Raw genomic sequence first — 25,277 nt, forward strand, 5'->3', positions numbered from 1 at the left:
TATTTGGTACATCGCTCCAGCACGATTAACAGTAATTATATTCAGGCACAAGATATGCATAATTATGTTAAGTAAAATCGATGTATGTATAATTACAAATAACTGTAGAAGAAATAATTAAAATAGAAACATTGCGTTTCTTCGTTGTAACTTTATACTAGGATAAATATTATCGCTACGAATATCATTACAACTGAAACACTAATTTATGCTTTTCAATTAACATACTATTTTTGCATAACCTATGCCTGTTTCTGAATTATCTGTTAAGAAGTCGACGACGAGAAATCAATCAATTTTAATAACGAACTGTCTGTTTAGTTACTTATTAGAAGTTACGATATTAAATAATTAGGAATAAGATAAACAGAACGACTAGGAGCTATAATGACTTATTTGTAAATTTCTCCACTGCTTTAACAAATTTTTAATATAATTCAATTTTATAGTTTAAAATAACATTGTCATATGGTACGGATTATCTTTCAATATTTTGCTCTTCTGCAACAGAAACAGTTCATTCGTATCCATCGCGTTATTCGTATGAATTTTACCTTCTTGTATGTACTTTGATTGAAAATAATAATTCGTTGTAATAAATTATGATGACATATTCTACCGATTCATGCTTTGGTCGTTTTTTAAAAAGTGATTGCACAAAGTAAGAAATGTTAAAAAATAGACTAATATATATTAGATTCTTAATAAGTTATCCTGTTATCCCTTTTGTTCTGTTGAGAAAGATGTTTCCAAGTAAAATATGTTTTAGTGATTTTACAAATGTTATACTATTTCGGAATTATAGAATGTTTGAATGTCATAAAACTTTTTGTACAAGAAGCAAACTGTGATTTCATGATTACAAAATAAGCTTTGGATAACGAATTTTTACACTGAAATATGGTAGTAGGTTTCTCTTATACCTTACGATTTGATTAGTTTTGTTAATTATAAATTAACATGTATGGAAGTTCACTGAAGAAGCGCGGAAATATCCCAAATTTTAATCAGACGATCCTGCCCGATCGTCAATAATCTTCGTCTGGACGCATCAAGATCCATTCCAACAACGTTATGTTTCGCATCATGGAAAGATGCTAAAGGAGTTTGGCTATATAACAAACGGATTTACTGAATAACATTTTTCCTCTTTAACCTTTAAAGTATTAGATAACCGTCCGCTTACTTTGCAGCTTTAAGTTGAATGTAACATGGATCACACACTCTAACTTCGAATTCAAAACCCATTGCTGGTATCGGTATTCGTTGAGACGTACATCGTGCGCACAATGCGCGACCGCAATGACGACAATGATGCTGCCTCAGACCAAGTTGTCGTTGGTCCATCATTGCTTTGATATTCCAAAAGAATGGTCTTCCACAAGCCTAAATTCAATATGGTACTAATAGTAGGTGAATCAAAAGGGCAATTATTAAACAATTTGTTATTCCGTAATTCTATACCTGGCATGTATCTGACTCTACCCATGCTGCAGTTTCTTTTCTATTCGCAGCCATATCCCAACACACAATTACCCCATCTTCTCCACCGGACAATAATACGCGTTCGGCACTTGCGTAGCACAGTGCCGTTACTTTGTTGCTGCGATATTATAAATAAAATTGTAGAATATATCATTTATTCGGAAATGTTTCTAATAAATTGAGTGGCTCACTGATGTCCTTGAAGTTCATACGCCGTACCCTGACGTCCACCAATGTCCCATACTATGATACTTTGGTCAAAACTACCAGAAAATAAAAGCTGTTTTTCAGAATCCCATGCTAAGGTATGAATACTTCCTGTATGTGCCTTTAACGTAGTGATTAGCGTAACACCGTTAGTATCTAACTTTAACATTGCTATTTGTCCAGAGTAATCACCGATAAAAGCATGTTTCGATTGCGCGTCAAATCTAAGCGAGTTAAGGAAATTCTTAATATTAAATGAAAATTCCTATAAACAGGACAACAGAATAAGCAAACAAATAGTATATTATATGTAATTTGTCATGAAAAAAGGATACTGCAAGGCAGTATACCAGGCATCTGTCTGATATGAACCCAATTTCTGCCCTGTTTCTGAACAGTGTAATTGAAACATTTTATCCCGACCTATGCTTAGAACCCATTCACAATTTGGGGCGAATATAACACCTGTGACTCTTGCTTGATGCGCTGCATATTCACGCATGGCAGTCATTCGATTGTAATCTTGTTCCAAAATGAATTCCTAAAATTAACACCTAACATATTTATTCTAAAATAAAGAAACTGTTGATAATAATATAAAAAGCTTGCACGATACGCACATTTATTGTTCCATTTTCCAAACCGACAAATAATTGTCTAGTTTGGACACAATAATTCATGGATGTTGCCCCAGCAGCCATGTATTGACAAACGCTCGGCCAATATTGGCCCGAATCGCGTTTCAACCAAACTCGAACCGTTCTGTAAAAATTATAATAAAATGAATTTAGATAAACATGAATGTTAGATTACCTTCTTAGTAACATGAAATTAAAAAGTATCTAAACCAGTTATTTCAATAAATCTTTTCAAAAGAGAATTTCATTATTCAATAAAATAGTTTAATCTACCTGTCATCACAAACACTAATCACACCATCTTCCCGCGGTATAATGATCGCCGCATTGACATCGTCGTTACATCCTTCCAATTTTGATAAAAGTATAGGCTTCCGGCTTGTGCTGAATTTATCATGATTCACTCCGGGAGCGGGCTTTATTTCTGCTGCCATTTCAACTTTTAAATAGTATTATTCGAAGCAGACTTGTCATTTGACAGTTGTCGGACTTCGATATTAATCAAAGTTTATACACCTTATGAAGGCGGAAGGTTGGACTTTTTAAGAGATTGTGGAGAACCTATCGGCGTTGTTCGTGCTATTTATTTGTCACACGAGACTTCTTTGCCTCCCTTTTCTGTTCCTCTTTATCGACTGTAGACGTAGACGTTGCACTTCTAAATATCCATAAATATAAACATATGCATAATACGTAAAAGAAATAAAAAATGATCTGAGCGACAACGCCTTCATCTATAGAAAAGTTACCAACTTTTTATTGATATTTATCGACATTCATTGCTGGCAAATATTATTCGTTGATCTGTGAGATGGAGTATTGCGTATTGCAAGAGCAGTGACTACAGTAGTCACTGTTACAAGGAAAATGATCGACGGTAGATTCCCCAAACTCAATTAACGAATAACACACATCTTTTCTACCGTTAGTTTATGTTACTAATCATCCGTCGCAGTTTGTAAAAGTATGGGAGGTGATTTCGTTATTTAAAATTATCAATATCGATAATAATTGAGAGGATATTTTTTTAACGTAATACATATAATATCATTATGTCAGGAATAAAGGTAATGCGGAAAAGAAGAATAATTACATGTCCTATTTCATTCTCGGTAATGAAAGTATAAAGTTAGAAAATAACACCAGATTTTTGTTAATATTAGGGAGATACTAATAAGGATAATAATCTAAGAAGACAGGGTTCGTTTAGGAAATTACTGCCTCTGAATACCAATGGAGATTCCCAATTGAGTATGTCTGTGAAAATGATCGACAGGCCGACCGTTTCGCAAACTAATAAGGAATATGCAATTTATTTGCAAGAGTATAACATTTTATCAGAATAGTAAGATGTCTCCCACAAAATGTATATCGTCGTATAAACCTCTATCATTAAATAAAATAATTCTCTTTATAGCAACATGTTGTGCACACAAGATCTGAAGGGCGTATATGTTATACCATCTGCTCAGAATTCCTTATGTAAGTAACACATATAAGTAAAGATTAATTTTTTATTTCAAAACACTTTATGTACAAAAAGAATTGTGCTTAAATTATTTAGGCCAATTATCAATTGATTCTTAGGTCTTGCTTATCCTGACTTCACCCTATATAATGGTTTCCATGTAAATATGTGCATGATGTATTGTTTGCCACCATTTCTTATACTTAGGTTTCCAACAAGCATCTACTAAATTATAATGAATTATTTTATGTTAGTATGGTTTGGTGTACAATTTGTCCGGCAAGGAATTTATCAAGGAGGAATCTTCAGATTTAATATTACACTACCTCAAAATTTTCCAGATGGGGGTTGTCCTGTAAGACTTTTTAACATATAATAGTTTTACCATGGACTACATTAGAACCATACCAATATAATTATTTTAAACAAATTTTAGAAAGTTGTATTTCAAACTCCAGTTTTTCATCCTTTAATCGATCCTGAATCTGGAGAATTGTGCACAACATGGAGTTTTTCTGAATGGAGGAAAAGCAATAGAATTTGGCAGTTGGTACAATTCATAACAAAAGTACTGACTAAAGTTGATGTCAAACTGAATGCTGTAAACCAAGAAGCACTTAATTTGTGAGTGCATGGATAATGTTATGTCAGGATATTGAAGTTGAATGTACACACCTGATACATTACTTATATATTACAGATTAGAAAATAACTTTGAAGGTTTTCGAGATCGTGTAAAAAAATGTGTAAGAGAGAGTTTAAACAGAGTTTACGATCCACCTCCAGTTGATGATCCTCATTACATTACTTTTAGTCCATATGTTGGAGAGCTTTATGATTCCATTAAACAAGAAATTTACCAATCCAAGGTTAGAAATATATATAAACATTATTTAATTTATGAACAAATTGTAACTACACGATTACACGATTTAGGATGAAGAAGAAAATAAAGCATTGGGTTTGTCTTGGGTACAACCAGGCTCTCTTCAACCATTCTCAAAACCTGAAGTGAGATAGTAATTATAGGAAATGAAATCTTAAAATAGATTGATAGACATCCTTAGGAAGTAAGGAAATTGTACATTTTATGTATGCAGGGGATAAATTATAATGTATTTTTGTATCCTAGAAAAGTGGCAAATTTTTAATTATTTTGTGATTAATATGGTTTTTTATACACATATACGAAACTTTATAGTGAGCATGTATAATACTCTTGTATTTAGCTAAGTTAAAAAAATATAATTATTGATTGATTAGTTGTTACGTGTGATATTGCATCCTTTTTTCAAAATCCTTGTCACAAATTTGAATTATTCGTTCAACGATAAAACATACCTATTTCGCACGGCTCAGCGATGTCTTGACTGTCCACAGATTACACTGACAATTGGAAGGAGACAATTTTGATTCTCTTTAATTGTACTTTTTTTACAAATCAGTCACAGAGAACAACAGTAAAAAATATAATAATTGTATGACAAACTTGTTTAAAATTCGATTCCTATGTCATCTATACAAAAACGGCTGAAACTACTGAACAGGGAAACATTAGCGCCATCTATCCAGAGGTAGCGGAAACTACTTCCGTTGTCTTCCGACAGTGTTACCATCTGGATGGGTAACCAATTGAATAGTTTGAGCTATTTTCGTATAGATCACGCTAGCATCGCGCGAAAAAAAAAAAAAAAAAAAAAAAAAAAAAAAAAAAAAAAAGCACCCCCCCACCTACTCTCTTCCGCGTCCGAAGACCTACTGCCGTGCTTCAGCTTCAGCATGGAGCGGTTCATCATAACGCGCTTGCGCAGACGAAGCATGCGCAGAGCGAATCGAAAATGCGTCGCATGACAGGTACGATCTTTCGTTGAACGAATAATACGATGTGCGCATAATGATTGAAATTAATAATGTTACTATTTGCCGTTGTTGCTATTATTTTAGTATAAATAATAATTAAGTATTAATTCTCATTGTATTTAAAATTATAATTGCAAGTTACAAACGATTCCTTCAAAGGCGTTACCGTAGCTTGGTTATCATGCGTACTGGATTTTAGGCGTGTGCGTCAAGCATTCAGAATCAGTATCCGTCAGAGGAAATGTATATTTCGTGATAAAGTACGGTAGAATATATTATAACCGATAGTGCCGGAGTATTAGATGTGTTTATGTAGTGTTTTATTTTCGTTTCAAATATCTCGCATTATTTTCCCGCTGTATTTTAAGATTATGAACTATAATTTTAGCCTTTAATGACAAACTTACAGTTGTAGGTAACTGACTTGGTTTTTCATTAAGTGGATTAACACTATTTTATTTTAAGGTTCAGTAACAAATGTCAAATAAATGTAGAAGACAATACGAGGCTTTCATCTTTATAAAAAGTAGCGTAAGATTTTAAATAATTTCATATTTCTGTGTGGGGCGTTAGTTACTTATTTGTAGGTTAAGGGCTAACCCAGCTCGCATATGATTTACGGGAAAATCCGTATTGAGTATGTATATTTCGTGCAACTTGGTAAATTGTACAGGTGTAATTATTGTTTTACTTGTATGCAAAGTATTAAGGTGCTTGGATGATTATTCGTAATTCATATAACTCGTAATAAGGTCACGTTGACAGATTGTATATAATTTATATTCGTACTGTCTTCCATTTAAAGTTATTCTCATAATTAGCTTAAAAAATGTATATACGTATTATGCTAACATATATTTTATATGTTTTAGATAATATAACAAAGATATCAGTATGCAGACAATAAAGTGTGTCGTAGTGGGAGATGGGGCTGTGGGTAAAACTTGTCTCTTGATTTCATATACTACAAATAAATTTCCATCAGAATATGTACCCACAGTCTTTGATAATTATGCGGTAACAGTAATGATAGGTGGTGATCCGTACACTTTGGGATTATTTGATACTGCTGGTAAGAATCAATTTACAATTATAATAAGACTAAAATATTAATATTTCTTTGTATTATAGGACAGGAGGATTATGATAGGCTTAGACCTTTAAGCTATCCACAGACAGATGTATTTCTTGTGTGTTTTTCAGTGGTATCACCGTCTTCTTTTGAAAATGTTAAGGAAAAGGTTGTACATCATTATTGTAGTAAAATGAAAATTGTTATTTAAAAAATATAAATTTTTCGTATATCGTGTTTTAGTGGGTACCCGAAATAACGCATCATTGTCAGAGGACTCCGTTTCTACTTGTTGGTACTCAGATTGATTTAAGAGACGATGTTGCGACTATCGAGAAATTGGCAAAAAATAAGCAGAAACCAATATCGGCAGAGCAAGGCGAGAAGCTGGCTAAAGAGTTGAAGGCAGTAAAATACGTAGAATGTAGCGCGCTTACACAAGTAAGAACGTGCATTGAATATACCATTCGTTTCTGTTACAAGCTTTCAGTAATTACACGATGTTTTTAACGTTACAGAAAGGATTGAAGAATGTGTTCGACGAGGCTATCTTAGCTGCACTGGAACCGCCAGAACCAGTGAAGAAGAGGAAGTGTATACTCTTATAAAAAGAGTATTAATTTGGAGAGAGAAAGAGAGAGATGCACGTTCAGAAGAGGAAAACAAAGCGATGAGTAAAAAACAGCAAGCGGCGAATTTTATACGTAGTATAAAGCACTGTTAAAAAAATTAAAAATCGTGCTTACATGGTTCCTTTTTTGGAAAAACAAATATTAATCTTCGGAAACACGTTAAGAGCCGCTAATATTACAGCGCGACAACTTCAACCGTTTTTCTTTTTCATACGATCATACTAAAATCGCGACCACATTCCACGCAATATAAAATTTCTATCGGCTTTTCGAGATTTTTCTTAAACGCATGCTGCACAAACATTTTCTAATTTATCAAGCTTTGCATAGAAAATTTTATATCGTTTAAAAATTTCGATAATATCTCTATTAGAAGAATTGCTGCTATCGATTAATAGTATTTTGTGTTTCGTACATCGTCACGGCAAAGAATCAATCAAACTTTTCGGAAAAAGAAAATCAAAGTGTTCGATTTTAATATACCGGATTAAATTGTATCTTTCTAGCTAAACCAGTATTAGAAACTTTACGAATGTATAAACTATGATACGCTATAGATACGTTGTTTAGGTACTTCCGATTGCACGTAACGAAAGATACGAAAACACGTTACCGACGTTTCTTTTTTTCGAATAAATTTTCAAACACGCGATAACAATTTCGAAAATTTTATGCGGCAGCTACGTGTGACAGAAAATTTCCGTAGAAGCGCGTTGCTTTCACCGATTTATTATACCTGATTTTGTACATATCAGCGTTCGTTACGGTACGGACTGGTACGAGAAACGAAAACGACTGAGGGAGGAGGGTGGTTATAATCGGGATTTATACTTTGTAAAATTCAATCAACAAATTCGTTGGTAGACGATCTTGTAAGAGCGATTGCAACGTTCGATAGGTAGTACACGCGATTAGATAAGCGAAAGCACAATGGACTGGTCGAGAGAAGCGTCGAGCTCGTTCTTCGTCGCTCGCACGCTTAATTACTATGATAGTTATATTGAACGAACATAACTGTATTATTCGATAAACGAAGAATCGATGCCTAACGTTTTCTTTTTATTTTTTTTATTTTTTTTTTTTTCATAAACTTTAACGTTACGTAAACTGGATACGCGTGCAGCGATAAGTCTTGAACGAACGATCGAGAACGTCTGTCAAGAAACTTAGCGATCGATCGATTTTCACACGCGGCGTCCAATTAAGAGAGGTGGCATTTATTAACACTATTCGTGTCACGATATGTAGACACAATCGCATTATGAAATATTCACATAAATATATTTATACTACGCATAAAGATGTTTTCTCGTTATTTGGACGTATTATTCTCCCCGGAAAGAATTTCAATCGGCATGCACGGTGGTTTCACGTTTCGTCGTTCCGTGGATTTTCTCGTTTAGAAAGTAATGGAGATCCGGAAAGCGCAAGGTATGCTCGGTATTCCTTGGCTCTGAATCGGCACGTGCGAACGGAAATGTAGGGTGCAGAGAGACAGAAACGGGAGGTAGTCGTTGTACGCGAGTACACGTACACAGTTTGCCCACCGTGGTTCGTGCGAACCGTTCTCTCTTTTATTTTTATTTTCCGTTTCCTTTGTCCTCTTTTCCTTTTATTTTCTTCATTGCTTTTTTTGTTTTTTTCTTTTCCTTTAACTCGACTGCTCTTTCTCCGTCTGACCGCGGTGTTCGTACAGTCGGTTTGCTCGATTGCATTGCCTGTGTAGCGTTGCGCCTTGTGGTTACTTCAATTAGGTGGATTCGTGGTTACGTATCGACGTACTGGAGCAACTTGAGCACGCCGACACAAAAGGTACACCAGTCACGGACTCATCACGGACGTGCCTCCGTGCTGCCTTGACATTATCGCTAATCACCTCGAATCGATTCTCGTATCCACGAGAAAGAGAGCCGAGTTATGCATCAGCCGACCAATTTTCTCCATAATCGAGCGCGATAGCAACGCTGACCAATTAGTCTAAGTTGCAAAAAAAAAGAAAAAAAAAAGATAGTAAAGGTCCAGTTTTGTACTTGAAGGATTCGCAAGATTCGAGTGGATTTTTGAAAACGTTCCGAGGATCGATCGAGCGGGATCGCAGCTAGGTATACGTGTTATTCCGAGACGGATGGAAAAAGATGAACACGTAGAAGAAGCCGGTATATACGAAGCATGTATTATAAAACAAGTTGACCACCTGGTGGTTGCGGCGCGGGGGGTCTCGAGCAGCACGTTGACACAACTCATTTTTACGCGGTGTCCCACGCATGATGGGCGGCCCTGCTCGTCCTCACCACCACCACCACCCTTCCTCCATCGCTTCGTGTTTATGCTGCTTTATGCTGCCTTCCTACCATCGCTACTCTGACTAATGGCGCGAGATCTGTTTCGAAGGGTTGCGCTTCTCCGACATCGGCACATCCTCCACCTTCACCGAGATAGCATCGATTCTTGAAGATTCTATCGCCAGTTCTCCCTCAGCTATTCCTCCTACACCTTCCTTCCTTATGACTCAACGAAGCCAGGAATACCGGGTCTTCGAAAAACAAGAGTACGTTTATTTGTTCGATATGAACGTTAACTAACGCGAAACGAATCGATCCGTTCGTCTACATTATAGGTAACTCGATACAGTGTTCTTTACAAATTAGATATTCCACGTGCCTCGTCCGTAGATTACTCTTCCAAACAACGCTTGTGGTTTCCCGGCGGTCGTTCAAAGGCAAACTCGAGAGGAGCGTTCAACGATCCTGCGGTCGCCGAAAACCGTCTCGACGTACTCGACTCGTCGAGTGGTCGAGGTTCCTGGTATCTAGCCAGCCATAAGTTGCACGATAACGCGATGGATAAGTGGCACGTGTCGCTTACGCTTCTATCTATCCGACGGAGAATTTTGTCTCTGAAAAGAATCACCGCTTAAGATACAGTTTGAAGCTAAACCAGACGCCGGCGTTCGGGCCAGTACAGCTTTTAACCTGTCGCCTTGTCGCGAGAAATTACGCAGAGCTCGAATATTTTTATACCCCGGAAACGTAATACGCGAGCTTCTGTTAAGGAGCAGCTTGTCAGACCATCGACTCGTTTCCATAATAGGCATCATAGTCGAAGTCGTTAATAGTGGTAGGTTCCAGGCAGCATTCTTTTCAGAGAGCATTTTATGGGTAACGGTGGATTCGATAACACGCATTCGTATCTAATTTTACGACGACCATTCGTTCGGTCCGAAAACGATAGGAAATCTTGAAAATTTTCGTCCGTTCAGCATCCGGAAGGGACCAACCGTGTGTAAACGTTTTCGGATCGCGGAGAAGGGTAAGTCTCGCGGGAACGTTTTCTCACGTATTTATACCTTTTTATCCAAAGTTTCGATTTTGAAACGGTCAACGCGATTTACGAGAATCGTGCCCGCTAGGATTCCATTCCCGATATCGCGATGTTAGGGTCGCAAAGTAGAGTAGATCGAACAATCGATAGGGGGATGTAAAAATTGGGAAATACTTGTGGTTTGCAGGGGGTGGGCTACGGTCGCTACGGGATAAAGGTAAGAAGCAGAAGCCGAGAGAAAGACACAACGTGGGTGGCAACAATAGCTCTTTCGAGCGGGCAGATTCTAGTGGCACGACAGCATTGTACGAGCACGGTTTGAACGTGATTGATCACCGTCGGTGATCGCGCGTACACGCGTCCACCGCATCCAGAGATACGTGGCTCCTTTTCCATCCTTAACGAGGGACGCATGCTCGTTTAACGTGTCCGGTTGACAACGAACCGATCGTCGTTCGTGTCCTCTTAGTCGCAAGTCAGATCTGGATTTTCGATGGAACGAAACCATGGGGGGTAAGGTTGGCTAGATGCGACCGATCTCGACCGAGGCAAATCGCCTTTCGTTTAACACTAGAACTACCGAAGTTTAATGCGCACTAATTTTTATGTTATATTTTGTTTATACTAATAAAACCTCTTGTTGCATTAACAAAATTTCTATTTCATTTAAATCAATCCTCCACTCAAAATTAAAAACTTTTCTTCTACCGGGAAGACGTTGGCAACCTACGACGAATGATTCATTTGATAATTTCAAATATTAATTACCAAGTTAAAACCGAGGGAATCGTGTTCTACAACCACGCGAAATCTATATTCGTAAGAAATAGGAAACAGGAAACAGGAAAGTGGATTGATCGTTCGGACAGCCAACCTGTAGGTACCTTCTCCTTTCCTGCCTTTTTTCCCCCAAAATCGTTTGCCATCGCGAGGGTAGAGCTCATTTCAATACAAATTGTTTGGTCTCTGTCTATACGACGTTACCGCATGTCGCAGGGAGGGCGTTGCTTCCCCTGCGCCATCATTACCGGTCCCTCGGCGAGCTTACTCGATCGGCAGCGTCATATGGCCGACTCTGAGCGGACGTTTAGCGTAAGTAGCGCACTTACGTTTCCCGCGGGGCTAATGCGTGGACCACTCCGCAGCCCTGTCTATCTCGTCTTCCGTTTATATTCTTCAGGAGCCGCGACAGATAACTGCCTCGAGATCGGTACTCGATCGCAAGTTGCATGCGTTGAGATTGTAAAAGAAAAAGAAAAGAAAAGAAAAAATGGAAACGGTGCGGTGATAAAGCCGGTAGCTCTAGGTGGAAGACGGTAACTCAAACACGATTACTGACGCGAACGCGGAAACGGAGGAAAAGGAGGAAAAAATGGGCGGAAGGGACTGAAGGGAGAAGGTCGGCGAGTGTCTCATCAGGCTGATAACCCAAGAGGAGAGGAGAGAGAGGAGAGAAGAGACGCGCGTGTCGCCCACTCATGGTGATTGCTGCCACCAGGTTTGTTCCTGAAACCCCTCTGACACCCCTGCCGCGATCGTTGCTTCGCTGTTCATCGGCATCCCCACCGCGCTAGTTATCCCCGCTCTACACGGATCCACGCTCCCACCAGAAGTCCGGTTCATCCCTACTATTCCTCGAATCGCGACCGTTCGACCGTGCCTCCGTATCACCTTCTGCTCTCCAGCACCCGGATTGTCCACCCACGCTCCTCTCTTTCTTTTTCACCCAACCCCCCCGTGTCTCCCTACGCTTCGCCTTCACGCCCATTCCCGACCTTTCTTTCTCGATTTTACTTTCCGCTCGGAGAGAAAGAGAGAAGTAACTGCGCTCGATTAGAAGGCAATAGGCGAGAAGCTGCTACGTTTGGACCGTGTTATCGGGGTTGAAAGCATCAAAGACTATACCGTGGCGATATCAGGCGATCAGGGTAGAAAAGCGGTTATACTTAATTAGTATTCCAATTTTAGCTACGACGGTACTTATACTACTTCGAAGGATTCGTCAATGCGCCGGTCGCGTCGAAGGGGACGGTTACGTTTCCGGTGTAAACGCGTGCACGAGCGGAGCAGGTAAGCAACCACGCGATACGTTTCTTCGAGAGAAGTTACCGTTCCCCGGGGATCTTCGATCGTTGTCATAAAGAAGATTGCTTCTGGTCGGTTTGCGTGCGATTAAAGCGTGCGTGCTCGACTAACGTTGTCGTTGTTCGAGACGATTTTTCCTGTGGCTGGCAAATTGCCAGCAGATGACGGTGGTACCTCGTGTGTGCACTCGGCCTCGCCGAGCGAGGAAAGCCGGAAAGATAGGTTGGCAACGATGATCGAGCGAGTGGTCGACTTGAAATTTCTCGAATTCTTTGTTGCGAGAAATCGAGATCGAGCCTCGCGGGGTCCAGCCGGTTGCGGCCACCAGCTCGATATCCGGTTGTAGCTCGAAGCTGAAAAGCGTAGGGGAGTTAAAACGCGATCCAATTTCTCAGGCCATTGAGTGCGGCGACTGCCATCTGTCTAACGGGTGGCCCCGTGCTTTTTACAGGCGAACCGTGAAATGCGCAAACAGAAGGTCCGTACCTCCTTTACATTTTAATCAAATCATTTCTCTGTTAGCTGGATCGGCTACCGCCTTAAAAGATCTCGCGAGACCGAAGGGTTTAATTTCCTTCAGCTGGTTGTTCCTTTAATTTCCTCGCGTTTTCTCCTCCACTCGATGGTAAGACTCCGAAGACACCGTAAGCGAAAGGCGCGATCGTAGAGGGAGGCGACGAGAGGCGATCCGTAACGCGTCGCTCTCGAAGCTGGCTGGGATCAATTTAATTTTGTTACAAATAGCTACAACCCTTTGCTTCCCGGCTCCCGTGGCGGGCACGTACGCTTCCAATCGGTTAATGACTGTTTCGAGGATCGATCGTTCGCCGAGCGAAAGCCTCGAAATAATCATCATGGGTTTCACCGTAATTGCTCCGCGGGAAATGAGAAATAGCTCGGAACGCCGCGCCGGCGAGGCGCAATTACGCAAAAATTAGTTAATTGTTCGCGAGTACGGGATCGTAGGCATTGAAAGCACGATCGAGTAATTGAGTCGATTTGCGTAACGCGAATCCGATAACGATAACTATACGTTTTCTAACCGAGGAGGAACCTTTGTTGCCTGTAATTACAGTTAAGTCGACTTTCTTTTCGTTGTCAAGGAAGTTCGTCTTATTCTATTAAGACGACAATGACGACGAGTCGAATTAAGAAAGACGGACATCAAGCAGGGTGAAACAGAGTGAGAAACGATTTACCTTCCGTCTCGGTGCAGACGCGTAGCTAGAAAGCTTTTTTCCCGAACGGGCCGATATACGTCTAGTTCGGATTGATATACGTCTAACCGTGACGTTGGTATGTATGGATTTTACGGCGCGTAGCCGACTGCCACGGATGCTTGATGGCGGCCGTGGAAGCAGATTCATCTTTGGTGTGAATTGGCCAGGGCTAAATAAAGCTGCTCCGATGAGTCTCAGCGGGACTCTGGCCGCTCGATATACTCGCTCTTCATAGATAATTTACCGAGCACGGAATCGTATCGAAGATAGATGCGACTCGCTGATGCGAACCGTCGTGCTTAGCGCGAATCTCTGTCGGGAACGTTCGCGATAATGTTATTGAAATAACAGTTTCCTCTAACCCGTTACGATCGAATATTAACGCGTCGCGAATCCAGCGAAATCCTTCCGAAATATTTCATTTAAACGGGTCTCCTTCGACTTCCTGATACCGACTAGTAAAATGTTGTTACGTCCGCCTGTTGGTCGCGTTCCTCGAGCTTCCTCGACGACGCGGAACGGAAATCGAAGCAAGGGGGTTAGAAGGTTGTCCCGCGAAAAAGATAAAAGATTCGCGAGGGGCGATGGTACGTTGGGTTCTAGCGAGAGATACGGATCCGGCAGCGAGAAAGAGGAACGAAGGGGTTGGAAGAGCAAAGGGAGGAAGAGGGTAGGCATAAGGGGGTCGATAAAGTAGCGATCGCGCACGGGACTCAATTACACGCTCCGGCGCCCGTTCTCTCTCTCTCTCTCTCTCTCTCTTCTCATCCCCCTTTTCCTCTATAGTCATCCCTTTTCTGTTTCTGTTCTACTCTGCTCCGCTTTGCTCCGCTCTGCTTTTCTCGCTCGACCGCCATCGGCACTGCCGCCCCCGAAGCAAATCCCCCCCATCCCCGCTACCACCGTCCGCTTTTCCAGCCACCGTTCGCAACCGTTTCACCCCTAACCTCCCGCTATCCCCTGGGAATCGTTGAAGGGACGGCTACACGCTCGACTCGAAGCAGGAAATCAGCCAGACGACTCGACGGCAACGCTGTTCCTGTCGCGACTTCCCCGCGTGATTCGCCGTTTCTACCAATTTTCCCTTCGCCCATTCGACTTCTCCTTTACTTATTCCTCCTGTCGCGATCGATTTCCGCGAAACTTCTCACGATTTATTCTGTTAATGAATTCTGTCGCCGCGAACTGACGTTTCCAGCGGGCGTAATTCAATCGTTATAATCGACAATCGCCTCGTCGGATAAGCATATCCATGCGAGGAACGTTTACGAGCGTCGAGTAATTTAATGGTTCGTGACCAAGGCTCTTTGGCTTCCTTCGAATCGTTTCCATCTGGGAATCAATCGTTTCAATTATCGTGAACGCATTAAAGGAATCCTCGTGACCGACATCGTTTCGTTACTCCCTCGACGATTGCTACCTAACTTCCGTTTCGCCGTTTTCCACGGTGAAATCGTAGGAAAGAAGGCAGCCCCGGGAAAAATGGTGTATCTCATCGGGGAGGAGAAATTCTCGAGAGTATCGGTGGTCGAAAATGCGCACGGTTGTCGAGGTACGAAACGAGAAACGAGAGAGACCAGGTTTCAGCCGAAGTAAAAGCGGAGAGGAGGAAAGGGAGAATGATTCAGTAGTGAAATATGTTAGGAGGTCGGCGTAATGCCTTTCTTTCTGCCCCTTTTAAAAATCGAGTGTATGAAGCCAGCCAGACAATAATATTTCACATGCCGCGAGGCTAATTGAATGCTACCACGGTAGTTCTGGTCCTTAGCAGGCCCTCGGGAGTTCTCGCCTCTCCTCCACCCTGCCAGTGGGTCCCTTTCGCTCTTCCTTACCGTTCCGTTCCGTTCCGTGGCACCGATTCACCGTCGCGCAGGTCCCGACATCGGGCCCGTTCCAGCCACCTACCTCCTCTTCCTGCTCTCTCTTTCTCCCGGGTAGCAGGGATTCTGGACCCGCCGTGCGAAAGGACAATAATTAACCGGCGGTTAGTTTACGTCGCCCCCCGTCGTTTCAGGCCTCTATACGCGCCAACCTACGTCCTAGGGGTTCCCAACTCGAATCGATCTCGCGCAACTCGCGGACCAAATATTCCTCTCCTTTTTCTCATTTCCTTTCCAACGGAATCGTTGAATCTTGCCCCTTTATCCTCGGGGAAAAAAATGATCTTCCGTATTCGCGAGATCGTGCCCCTCGAGCGAAAGATCGTTAGCTGTCGTCGAGGTGGATAGCGGTTGGGAACGTTTCGCCGTACACGCAGGCCGAGATTCATAAATACGGCTGTCCGTAGGTGTAGCGAGCGAGGCAGAGTCACACCTTCTTATAATTATTAACGGGACAAATGAGCCAGGCCCTGTTGCTCGTATACAATACGAGATTGGGTACGGCGATTCGATTCGCTCGTTTCTCGATTCACGACCGTGCGCCCGTTCTCGCTCGACTTTCGGTAATTATTTAGATTACGCACGGCACCTCCGATTTCGACGATTTTTAAATACGTCGTAGAAATCAACATTTTGAACAACTTTTTGAATAACTCGTCTCGGATGATATACGTAAGAGGAATAAAAGAAAGAAGGGAACGCGAATGATTTCGATAGGTGTCATAGATTCCGGAAGCGTTCACGTCATTCCGATCCTTTGATTTTCTTCTTCTATCCGTGTATCGCTTTTAAAGAAGACCACGCTCATCCGAAGGGTTCTTTTTATCTTGCACAAGTCGAAAACGTTTTCATGGTCTGTCGTTCGTCGATTGATTTGTGGGCAGCGAAGTATGGGCGTGGTCTGAGCTTTTCGAACGATAAATACCTGCGCGAGATTTCCATCTGTTAGGATTCGAAGACACCTGCTGCTCGAAACCTTTTCACACGCTAGCTTCGAGACGCTAGATCCTTCTTTCTTTATCCACCCCGTCTCTGGGCACCCTTTTCTACGAGATGCGGGAGTTCGATCTTATCGAACGACTTTGATTCGTCGACGAAATCACGAACGTAATTGTTTCGAGGAAAGCGAAGCGAGATCTGCTTCGAGGAAAGGGGTCGATGAAAACGAGAGGGTGGTAATAAAGTGTCGCGAAACGAGGCGTTTCTATTTTTTTTTTCTTTGGTTATCGGCAGCGAACGGACCGATTATAATTGTAAATGCTACCATAAAGCAAGGCTAATGCCGGCAGGAGAGGAAATGAATTGGCACGTTCGGGTTAAGCTCCGCGGGGGGTCCTCGGGATGAGCGGGCAGCCACGGCGAGCGTTGTGAATGGTCCCGAAGAATAACGTCGGCCCCGAGGGCCCAACTCTCGGTCATTAAGTTACGCGTGGCATTAAATCATCGTTGCTGTCATCATCCTCGTTATCTACCGCCTCCGCCGATTCTTAGCACCGCCGATTCGTCGCTGTTCGTTTCTCGATCGATCCGAGAAACTGGTCTTTTTCGATTCGATTACCGATCGATTACCGTTCGATCGAGGCGAAATCGAGGATGGAGCGAGAAAATATGGAAAAAACGTACGGGCGAGGATGGTCGAAGCGTGTAAGTGGAAGAAGCGATCGGTGTATGCGTGGCTGGCGCGTTCCTCCCCGGGGGGTACGTCAGTGTCCCCCGGTGTTAGCCGGTTAACGTAAGGTTAGGCCATTCCTTCCTATCGTACCTCTTTCTTCGTTCCCTCTTTTCCCCCCGCGTGGATCGCGGCGTGGAAGGCTTCTTCGCAGCCTGCCGGTCACCGCATTCCAATCTACCCGTTCTCCTTTTCTCTTCCACCGAATCCACCACCCTTCTCCACCCTTCCTCGCGTCCACTCGTGTACCGGGGCATACGTTGCTGGCCTTCTTCGACGCTTCAAACCTCCTGACACTCTCGTATACCGCTGGTATCATCGTAGTTGGGCTGCAGCCTTTAAGCTTTTATCCCTCTCCAGCGGCGAAGATAACATCGGCTCGCTCCTCTTCTCGGCTCGCCAGCATTTAGAATAAGAGAGGAGACCCCACTGAGCGAAGCACCGCGGTGGGTATTCCGGGTACAACCTGCCACTCGTCAGCCCACCCTCCTTAGCGCGCGAGACCGCTTGCTCCCTATCCTTATCCTTTTCTTCCCTACCTGTCCCCCCCTTCCCCCACATCCTTCTCATCCCCCTCGTCTCTTCTTCTTTTCTCGCCCGCTACCCACTCGGACCCCGTGCCCGTTCGATCGCGACTCTTGTAAACGAGCAGATTCGTCTACGCTCGAAACTCTTTTGCTACCAGTCTCTCTCGACTTTCGATTCACTCCTCTCTACCCACACCTAGAGAAACGAAGATGATCGTCGAACCGAGCAAACAGAATGTACGATCAACCGAGCTGATAGCGAACGTGGTACCAATATGAAAGAAAAGGCTCGCACAGGATGCATCCTTGAAAGCAACCTGACGTATTCTATTAGGACTGATATATCTCCTGCCGACACGTTCGCTGATTCCACGTATTTCGTTGCGGACTTAACATCGTACCTTTGACGTATCTTTTTTAGAAAATTCAATTCCTATCCACGCAACGTTCGTTCCAACTTTTTCATTAACGAAACTATCGAACTCGAAGTTCTGCATACCATTTGACGTTTCAAGGAATATGCTTCGACCTGGAAGAAAGTTAGAGGAGAAGAAAAAGCAGCTCGAACGGTGAAAGTATGAAACGCGTGAAATCGTTAATTGCACGGTGATTGATCGAGGCTCGCGTCGAAATGGTGAAGAAAAAAGGATACTATTCCATCGGAAGGAAAGAAAAGGATCGCCTCGTCATCGTTTGTCAGCGTCCGAACGCGGTTTTCTGAAGTGGCTGCGAGTTAATGTTGTTTTCACTGCTACCGTATAATCGTTGGCGGGGGTTGTAACGCAAGGAGAAAAGATTCAGTGTTCAGAGAGGAGCGTCGAGGGTGTTCGGCGATGTTTGAAGAGGCTTTACGACGTGGACAGGTCGAGTGGATACGAAACACTTGCCCTGCCTCCGTGCCTGATGCAGCCAAGAAAACACACTCGAAACAGTTCACCGTAACGAAAACACTAATTTCCCTTTCTCGGATCCGTCTCGTACTTAACAACTCGGCCAACGATATACCCTTTTCATTATTCCATCAGGATTTTTCTTTTTCTTTGTTCGTTTGAACAACGTAATCGAGACTGTAAAGAGTATCTTCTGCGATAACCGAAATAAAAAAAAAAAATATAGAAGGAATTTCGTGAAAGCGTTTTGGCAAACATCGAGTTCCCTCGATTTCGTGACGTACGATCGGTTAATCGAATCGAATCGAATGGAATCGAATCGAAGGGAGTTGGAGGCTGAACAGTGGTCGCGTTTAATTCGACGTTTGTCTTCCTCTTCTGTTCGCCGCGTGCAATTTCTTGGACGTTACGTGGTGCCGCGTACGTGATGGTTCACCCGGTATGCGGCTAATAATTCCGGCGTTATATCACCTATCGACCTAAGTATTAGGCGGCGACCGATATAATGACGTATCTAAGGCGAAATAGGAGGGTACAGAGAGGCCGCGGGAAGCCGCGTTATTACATGCTATTGGGAACTAATTTGAATCAATTTACTTTAGGTGGCCTCTCAGCGCACTTTCTTAACTCGGCCTCGCGTTTAGCGAGGACGTGACGGCGGTACCGCGAGATATTCAAAGGATACACCTATATCCATCGATCCTTCGGGTTCCTTGCCCGGTTACTTTTCCCCTCGAAACCTTCCCAATCGATCTCTCAATTCGCCACGCTCGTTCCTTCAACTTTTTCCAACGACTCCAACTCCTTCGATTAGGTTTAGCCCTTTCCTACCGAACGACGCGACGTACACGGAATACCAAGAAAAGCTTAATTTTTCAGAGAACGCGTTTGCGATATGGGTGCAGAGAAGTTTGATACAGAAAATATACAAGAGGATCGTAAAGTGTCGATTTCGCACGGTCGTCGATCCGATCTTTATAATCCGTGGATTAGACGCAGTTGAAAAAAAAGAAATCGCAACAGCGATTTCATTAAATTCTTCACGCCTCTCCCTTGCCCCTCGCCGCTCTCGAGACTCGTAAATCTCCCTATCGAAGGATTTATTGCCGTCGAATCGGTTTCTCGATCGCGTCCAACGACTTATCGAGTTTATTCGCGATATACGCTTACTCGTCGATGTAGCCTAAACGATTTTATTTTTGAAGAAAGAAACGCTCTAAAGTAGTCGACGAGGATATTTGTAAAGGCAATTGCATAGAAGATAAGCAGCGTGACGCTGGTACGGGTGCGTCGCGTCCGCGAAAAGATTGGAGAAGTAATGGGGTCGAGGGTGGCACGAGTCGAGGGTGCGCTAGTCCACGGTACGATTCTCCACGGGGATCGGGATCGGACGGTAGCCTCCCTCTGTCGTTTTCTCGCTCGTAAATCAAGGATTAAATCGGATGCGTGTAATTCGCAGTAGTTTTTAATCGTAAACAGTTTAATCTCGGTCGAGCGCGTAGCTCGAAATCGGCCACGTCAAAACAAGAAATTCTTCACGGCCTCCTAAATACGGCTCGTCCTCGTTGCAGGGGGACTAGCTGAGAGCGAGTGGAAAAGAATAATGCCCGGGAACAAGCGGAACCGTATAATGTGCCGTTTCGAATAGAGAACCGTGGGCAATGGGATCTCTTCTTCTTTTTCTATTAATCGAATTTTCACCGGGGATTCGTATCTTATCCGAACCTCGTTCCCGTCCGCGCCCCTTTCCTACGAACGTTAAAACGAAAACGAACGTTTAGCCGTCGAAATGGGTCGCGTACGGCGGAAATTTCGATCGATCCGATCGAAAGGATACAGGCGGAGGGATAAAATCGACGAAATTTTTACGATTCACCGTCATCTGTTGAAACGGCCACGGGCATCCAGTGGCGGTTGCCCTATAAAGTAGCTCGTAAGTTTATTACGATCGTTATTAGACCGATGCATAATATCCTTGCCATTTATTGCCGCGATATCGGAGGCCCGCGATATTGCCACCGGAAAAATGTATTCGCTGCACGAACGCTGATACTTAGCCGAAGGAATCGTAACCGCGCACGGTGAACCTTCGTCGAAAAGTCGAAAGTGGGTCGCGTCGTAAGCTGTTTTTTAATTCACCATCCGATCCCTTTTCTTTTCGATTCCAGGACCCTTCTGTCCAGACTTTTCTAACGAACAACGTCCAACGATTCCAAGAGTTTCGAAAGTTTATGCGGCTATATAAAGCACGTGATACAAACCACTTTGAGAGGGCAGGCTGGTTCGCGTCCTCCGCTCCCTCTTCTGCCCCTCACGGAGGATATTCGGCGACATATGCGTACGTGCGCGAAAGCAATATGCAAGGGCGAGGGCGGCGACGAGGGTGGAGGGGGAGGGAGAAAAGCGAAACAGAAGAGAAGCAGAAGGAAAGGAGAAACGGAAGGCGAAAGGCACGTGGAAGAGAGTAAGAGGGTGGGCCTTTGAAACGGGATAGTCCGGCCACAGCTTGCGGGTATGCGAACCTTTCCAGAGCACCCCACGAATGTTAACGCGCCGCATTAACTTCGTATTGGTTAGAAACGCGGGCTCTAGCAATAATTCTGATAACGCAGCATGTTGTCGCGTCGCTCGGCATACGAAATGGCCGCGACCGTTTCCATTCCCTTTATACGAAAAACCGTTTCCGCTTTCTTCTCACCCACCCTCTCCCTGTTCGTCCGTTACCATTCTTTCGATATTGTCCGTGCTCCGCTTTGTAAAGTACCCCACTCGAAACCCGTAAAACTTTCATACGCGTCCTCCTCGTGGAACGTCGTTTCGAAAGAAAATTTCTGCGACGAAAAGAGTTGCCTCGGTCCTGGGGATCGTTCGGTAGCGCGCTTTTACCTCGGATAAGGGACCCCTAAACGAGCCATCCAGCATAAAAATTCGCGGATACCTACTATTGCGGAAAAGGGGACGATACCGTGGAACGTTATTCGCCCGTAAACGTAACGGCGAATGGTGGTCGCTAATAAATTTCTTACATCGCGAAGATCTCCCATCTTTTCTTTCTTTTAATGGATTATTCGTCCCTCGAAGGATTCCGACGCGCGTTTTCGCTAAGAAATAGAAAGAGAGCAAAAAAAGAAAGAACGAAATGAGAGGAAATACCGTTGGCAAAAGGTGGTAGTTAGGAGGGAAAGCTGAACGAAGGTGGGTGTCGGCATCGCGGGCGAGCGTGTGGGTAGCCAAGTGTGTTTGGCGGTGTGCGGTCCGACGAGAGAAGAGAAACGCGCGTGTGCACACGGACGGACGCGTTAGGAAGGTAAGAAGGTAGCTCGTAGCCAGCCAGGAAATCTATCTCGCATCGGCTCCCTTCTCCATCGCCAGGACCTTTGCACACCGCCCTGTAATCATCGCGAGTCAGTGGCGGCGGCCGCTAATTATGTTTCATAACACTTCTTACCCCCGCTCCCTAATATCCACTCCCTTAGGGGCAGCTCATCATTTATTTACATCATATTCGTCCCTTAGGGATAACGCAACGACCTCCGCGGCATCGTTTTTCACATTGCGAACTGACCCGTTCGCCATTCGATACGAAATCATGCCCTGTACGTCGCGGATTTTTACCCCTGACGGAATTCGTCGTTAACGGAAATCCGTTAAGAAACGCGTCCGGCGAATCCGAGGCGAATCTGGATTTAGGTAAGCACCGTCTAATAGGCGTTTGTGGCTCTCGATCGATTCCAGGATTAGCCGAAAGATTCCGGCTGCCAACTGCGATCCCTTTCCTTCGCATTCTTTCGCCTCCTTCCGTTTTCTTCTCTCCTCTTCGTCGTACTATCGGGAATCTCGAAAGGGTCGTCGGCTGTAGCCGCGCTTCGCACACTCGGTAAATTGGTGCCACTTCTGCGGTCGAGCGATTAAGTGCTTTCAAGCGATATCCTCGGAGAAAATTGGCAAGGTTTCGAGCGAACCGAGTTTTAATTAACCCCCCGTCTTTCCACGAGCTTTTTAGGCAGCCGCCGCCTTTCGAGCAACGCCAATTGTCAGTTCCACCAGATTCACGGAATCCACCGGATTGTGCGTGTCAAACCGAGGAAATTTTCTTTGCTACCTTTTTCTTTTTCATCAGCACCGCGATTATCGCTTTAAAAGCTTTCGTTCGAATTTGACGCCAAAAACCTTCCTCGACTCGCGTTGAAACGCGTGCGTGTACAAAGAGGGAACGGACATTGGCGCGCGAGCGGTACTCGTCAAAGAGGTTTTCGTTGCTCGATTCCCAAGCGTTTCGATCGGTCACGCGAGCCGAGTGGCTCGCGTTACCCTGGCCCTTTCCTCACGATATTATTAAATATCGAGACTGCCATTGAGTGTCGAACACGTCAAAATAGAGGGGTAAAGTTGGGTTGCTTTACGGTCGCGCACCACAGTCTGGTAGCCGTCAATCAAGGGTCAGCTAGCAGAAAATGAAAGCTACGTAAATATACCGGGTATTGCCTTACGAGACGATTCGATGAATTTACGGGATACCATGCAAAGCGACAACTAAAGCTCGATGGAACAAGTACCGCGTAGCGATAGGTAGCCGCGATTAGCGCTAAGAAACCGATCGGGAAATCTTTGGACGCTGTGACGAGTGTCCCGCCGTATCGACTGGACGTTCGAAAGATCGGCAACGTCATCGATCAGATTCGTATGGCGAAGGAAGAAAGAAAGAAGAAGAAGAAGAAGAAGAAGAAGAAGAAGAAGAGTGGTCGTCGCGAGCATCGAAAGACGAGAATAAGTGCCGCGTAACCGGGCGGCGATTTGTCCGGATCAGCGTCAGACTAAGCAGATTACCAGCTCTCCCCAAACGAACCGGCAACCCCGAGGAAGCGCGCCGATCGGATCGAGTGGAAGCCACCCGTTGTCCGTTGGGAGTTTCATCGTTAGATAAACTCGAGAATTACGCGTCGCTTCCCCTTGTCGATTCGAATTTCCCGCGGCGCTCTCCCAAAGCGCGCAAACTCGACGTTTCGATACTTTTTTTTTCCCTTGTTACGCCCCGTGCACTCGTAACAATTATGGCGCGTCTGGTTTCCTCCGGCCGTTATTCGTATCAACGAGAGACGGTAGTTTCATTATCGATATAGCGACTGTGCTTTTAGCGACTAAATATATCCGTGCGTTTGCCGGTGCCGGCAAAGAGGCAAGGCTACGCTAGCCGAACGAATCTAAACGATACGTAATGCTGGCTCGAATGGAAAGGAACGCGTCTGCTTTGACGCCATCCTTTGAAGTGGTTTCCCTTGGACCGCGAGTATTAAACGGATTCACCTGATCGTAACGCTGGCTGTAACCACGAGCGCGAGCGCGTCTACCCGAGACATTCGACTAGCAGGAACCGTGCTACGCTCCGGAAGCTTCTAAACGACCGGAAACGAGGTCGTAGCGGCTTTTCCTTTGACGCGTTGCTCCCGGTAAAACTCGCCTTTCAACGCAGCAACTGCGCGATCTAGATACCCATGCAATTTGTCGCCACGGTCCTATATTTTAACAAACTCGTCGCGTTTAATTTTTCAACAGTGCTAGTCTTTTTTAGCTCGCGATTTAGACGTCAACGATAAAATTAGTTTCAAATTGATTATTGAAATTTGAGGAATTGAAACATAAAAGTAAAATACGATCTACCGAGTTAAAATAGCGCTCGAATTTCTGAACGCGGTCAAGAAGTTTGAGGTTACTCGAGAATAGGTCGACCGATTGCTTCGAAGCCGAGGGATGTAAGAGGTGAGCGCGATTTCGTCGGAGCGCAACCAATCGACCGGCTCCACGTTTTCCGCCTTATTTCTGCCGCGTATCTCCCGCGGATTATAATGTTTATCTTTCGCGGATAATAACGGAATTGAATCGCGTGAAATTTCTAACTCGTAATAATATCGCGGCCCGTTTTTTCTACACGTTAAACCGTATAATTACAATAATCCGTCGATGGATATCGCGCGGCGTGCACGTACGGCTACCTACGTATTTAGCGCGCAAGCCAATTTCCTGCTTTATTATAATAATATCCGGAGCAATCTGCTCCCTACCCACGTCCCGAAGCGTAGACTCGCGTCCTCGCGAGAAGTCGCGTGTTTCAGACCTCGCTTGCGGTCGCTATACGTCGACCCTTTCACCCGAATTTCATCCGTTTCCGTTTCTCGTCGATTCCGAAAAAAAAGCTCGAAGAAATCGATAAGGAGTTCGCGGTGGCGACGACTCGACAAGGAGGAGAGGAAAGACGAGATCGTAAAGCGCGAAACGTTGCTCCAGGCGAAACCGGGGGAGAACAATGGAGCGAAGAATAGGGGAGG

General features: G+C 44.0%; 3 protein-coding genes across 11 annotated transcripts; 2 read left to right on the forward strand and 1 right to left on the reverse strand.

The window, feature by feature from the left end:
- Positions 1–923: 923 nt before the first annotated feature.
- Positions 924–5,433, reverse strand: Wdfy2 (WD repeat and FYVE domain containing 2). 2 transcript variants are annotated; one of them, XM_034320889.2, is made up of 8 exons: positions 5,140–5,433; positions 2,604–2,988; positions 2,313–2,454; positions 2,028–2,233; positions 1,677–1,916; positions 1,465–1,603; positions 1,187–1,386; positions 924–1,111 (listed from the first exon to the last, which is right to left on the reverse strand). In XM_034320889.2, the coding sequence occupies exons 2-8, from the start codon at positions 2,762–2,764 to the stop codon at positions 973–975; spliced, it is 1,227 nt and encodes a 408-aa protein (XP_034176780.1). In that variant the 5' UTR covers positions 2,765–2,988; positions 5,140–5,433; the 3' UTR covers positions 924–972. The 2 variants fall into 2 exon arrangements, with proteins under 2 accessions (XP_034176780.1, XP_034176781.1); XM_034320890.2 differs by lacking the exon at positions 5,140–5,433 and adding an exon at positions 3,084–3,211.
- On the forward strand, positions 3,258–5,060 carry LOC117602650 (protein crossbronx homolog). The gene is made up of 7 exons (XM_034320907.2): positions 3,258–3,397; positions 3,494–3,675; positions 3,748–3,812; positions 4,053–4,153; positions 4,235–4,422; positions 4,499–4,667; positions 4,735–5,060. Exons 1-7 carry the CDS (start codon positions 3,383–3,385, stop codon positions 4,816–4,818), a joined length of 804 nt encoding a protein of 267 aa, XP_034176798.1. The 5' UTR covers positions 3,258–3,382; the 3' UTR covers positions 4,819–5,060.
- A 111-nt stretch (positions 5,434–5,544) lies between the features above and the next one.
- On the forward strand, positions 5,545–8,444 carry LOC117602724 (cdc42 homolog). 8 transcript variants are annotated; one of them, XM_034321066.2, is made up of 6 exons: positions 5,715–5,918; positions 6,124–6,184; positions 6,531–6,730; positions 6,790–6,899; positions 6,974–7,171; positions 7,249–8,444. In XM_034321066.2, the coding sequence occupies exons 3-6, from the start codon at positions 6,553–6,555 to the stop codon at positions 7,336–7,338; spliced, it is 576 nt and encodes a 191-aa protein (XP_034176957.1). In that variant the 5' UTR covers positions 5,715–5,918; positions 6,124–6,184; positions 6,531–6,552; the 3' UTR covers positions 7,339–8,444. The 8 variants fall into 8 exon arrangements, with proteins under 8 accessions (XP_034176959.1, XP_034176957.1, XP_034176954.1 ...); XM_034321068.2 differs by lacking the exons at positions 5,715–5,918; positions 6,124–6,184 and adding an exon at positions 5,545–5,652; XM_034321063.2 differs by having other exon boundaries at positions 5,715–6,189.
- The last annotated feature ends 16,833 nt before the right edge of the window (positions 8,445–25,277 follow it).

Source organism: Osmia lignaria, chromosome 12, assembly GCF_051020975.1.
Source record: "Osmia lignaria lignaria isolate PbOS001 chromosome 12, iyOsmLign1, whole genome shotgun sequence".
Classification (NCBI taxonomy): Eukaryota; Metazoa; Arthropoda; class Insecta; order Hymenoptera; family Megachilidae; genus Osmia; species Osmia lignaria.

Excerpts from the sequence above, each read along its gene's own strand:
- LOC117602724 (XM_034321068.2), top strand. The coding sequence starts at position 6,553 with ATGCAGACAATAAAGTGTGTCGTAGTGGGAGATGGGGCTGTGGGTAAA. Across the intron at positions 6,731-6,789 it reads GGGATTATTTGATACTGCTG|GACAGGAGGATTATGATAGG; the intron begins GTAAGAATCAAT and ends TTTGTATTATAG. Across the intron at positions 7,172-7,248 it reads AATGTAGCGCGCTTACACAA|AAAGGATTGAAGAATGTGTT; the intron begins GTAAGAACGTGC and ends TTAACGTTACAG.
- Wdfy2 (XM_034320889.2), bottom strand. The coding sequence starts at position 2,764 with ATGGCAGCAGAAATAAAGCCCGCTCCCGGAGTGAATCATGATAAATTC. Across the intron at positions 1,917-2,027 it reads GCCTGGTATACTGCCTTGCA|ATTTGACGCGCAATCGAAAC; the intron begins GTATCCTTTTTT and ends TAACTCGCTTAG. Across the intron at positions 1,387-1,464 it reads TAGAGTCAGATACATGCCAG|GCTTGTGGAAGACCATTCTT; the intron begins GTATAGAATTAC and ends TATTGAATTTAG.
- LOC117602650 (XM_034320907.2), top strand. Across the intron at positions 4,423-4,498 it reads AACCAAGAAGCACTTAATTT|ATTAGAAAATAACTTTGAAG; the intron begins GTGAGTGCATGG and ends TATATATTACAG. Across the intron at positions 4,668-4,734 it reads AAGAAATTTACCAATCCAAG|GATGAAGAAGAAAATAAAGC; the intron begins GTTAGAAATATA and ends TACACGATTTAG.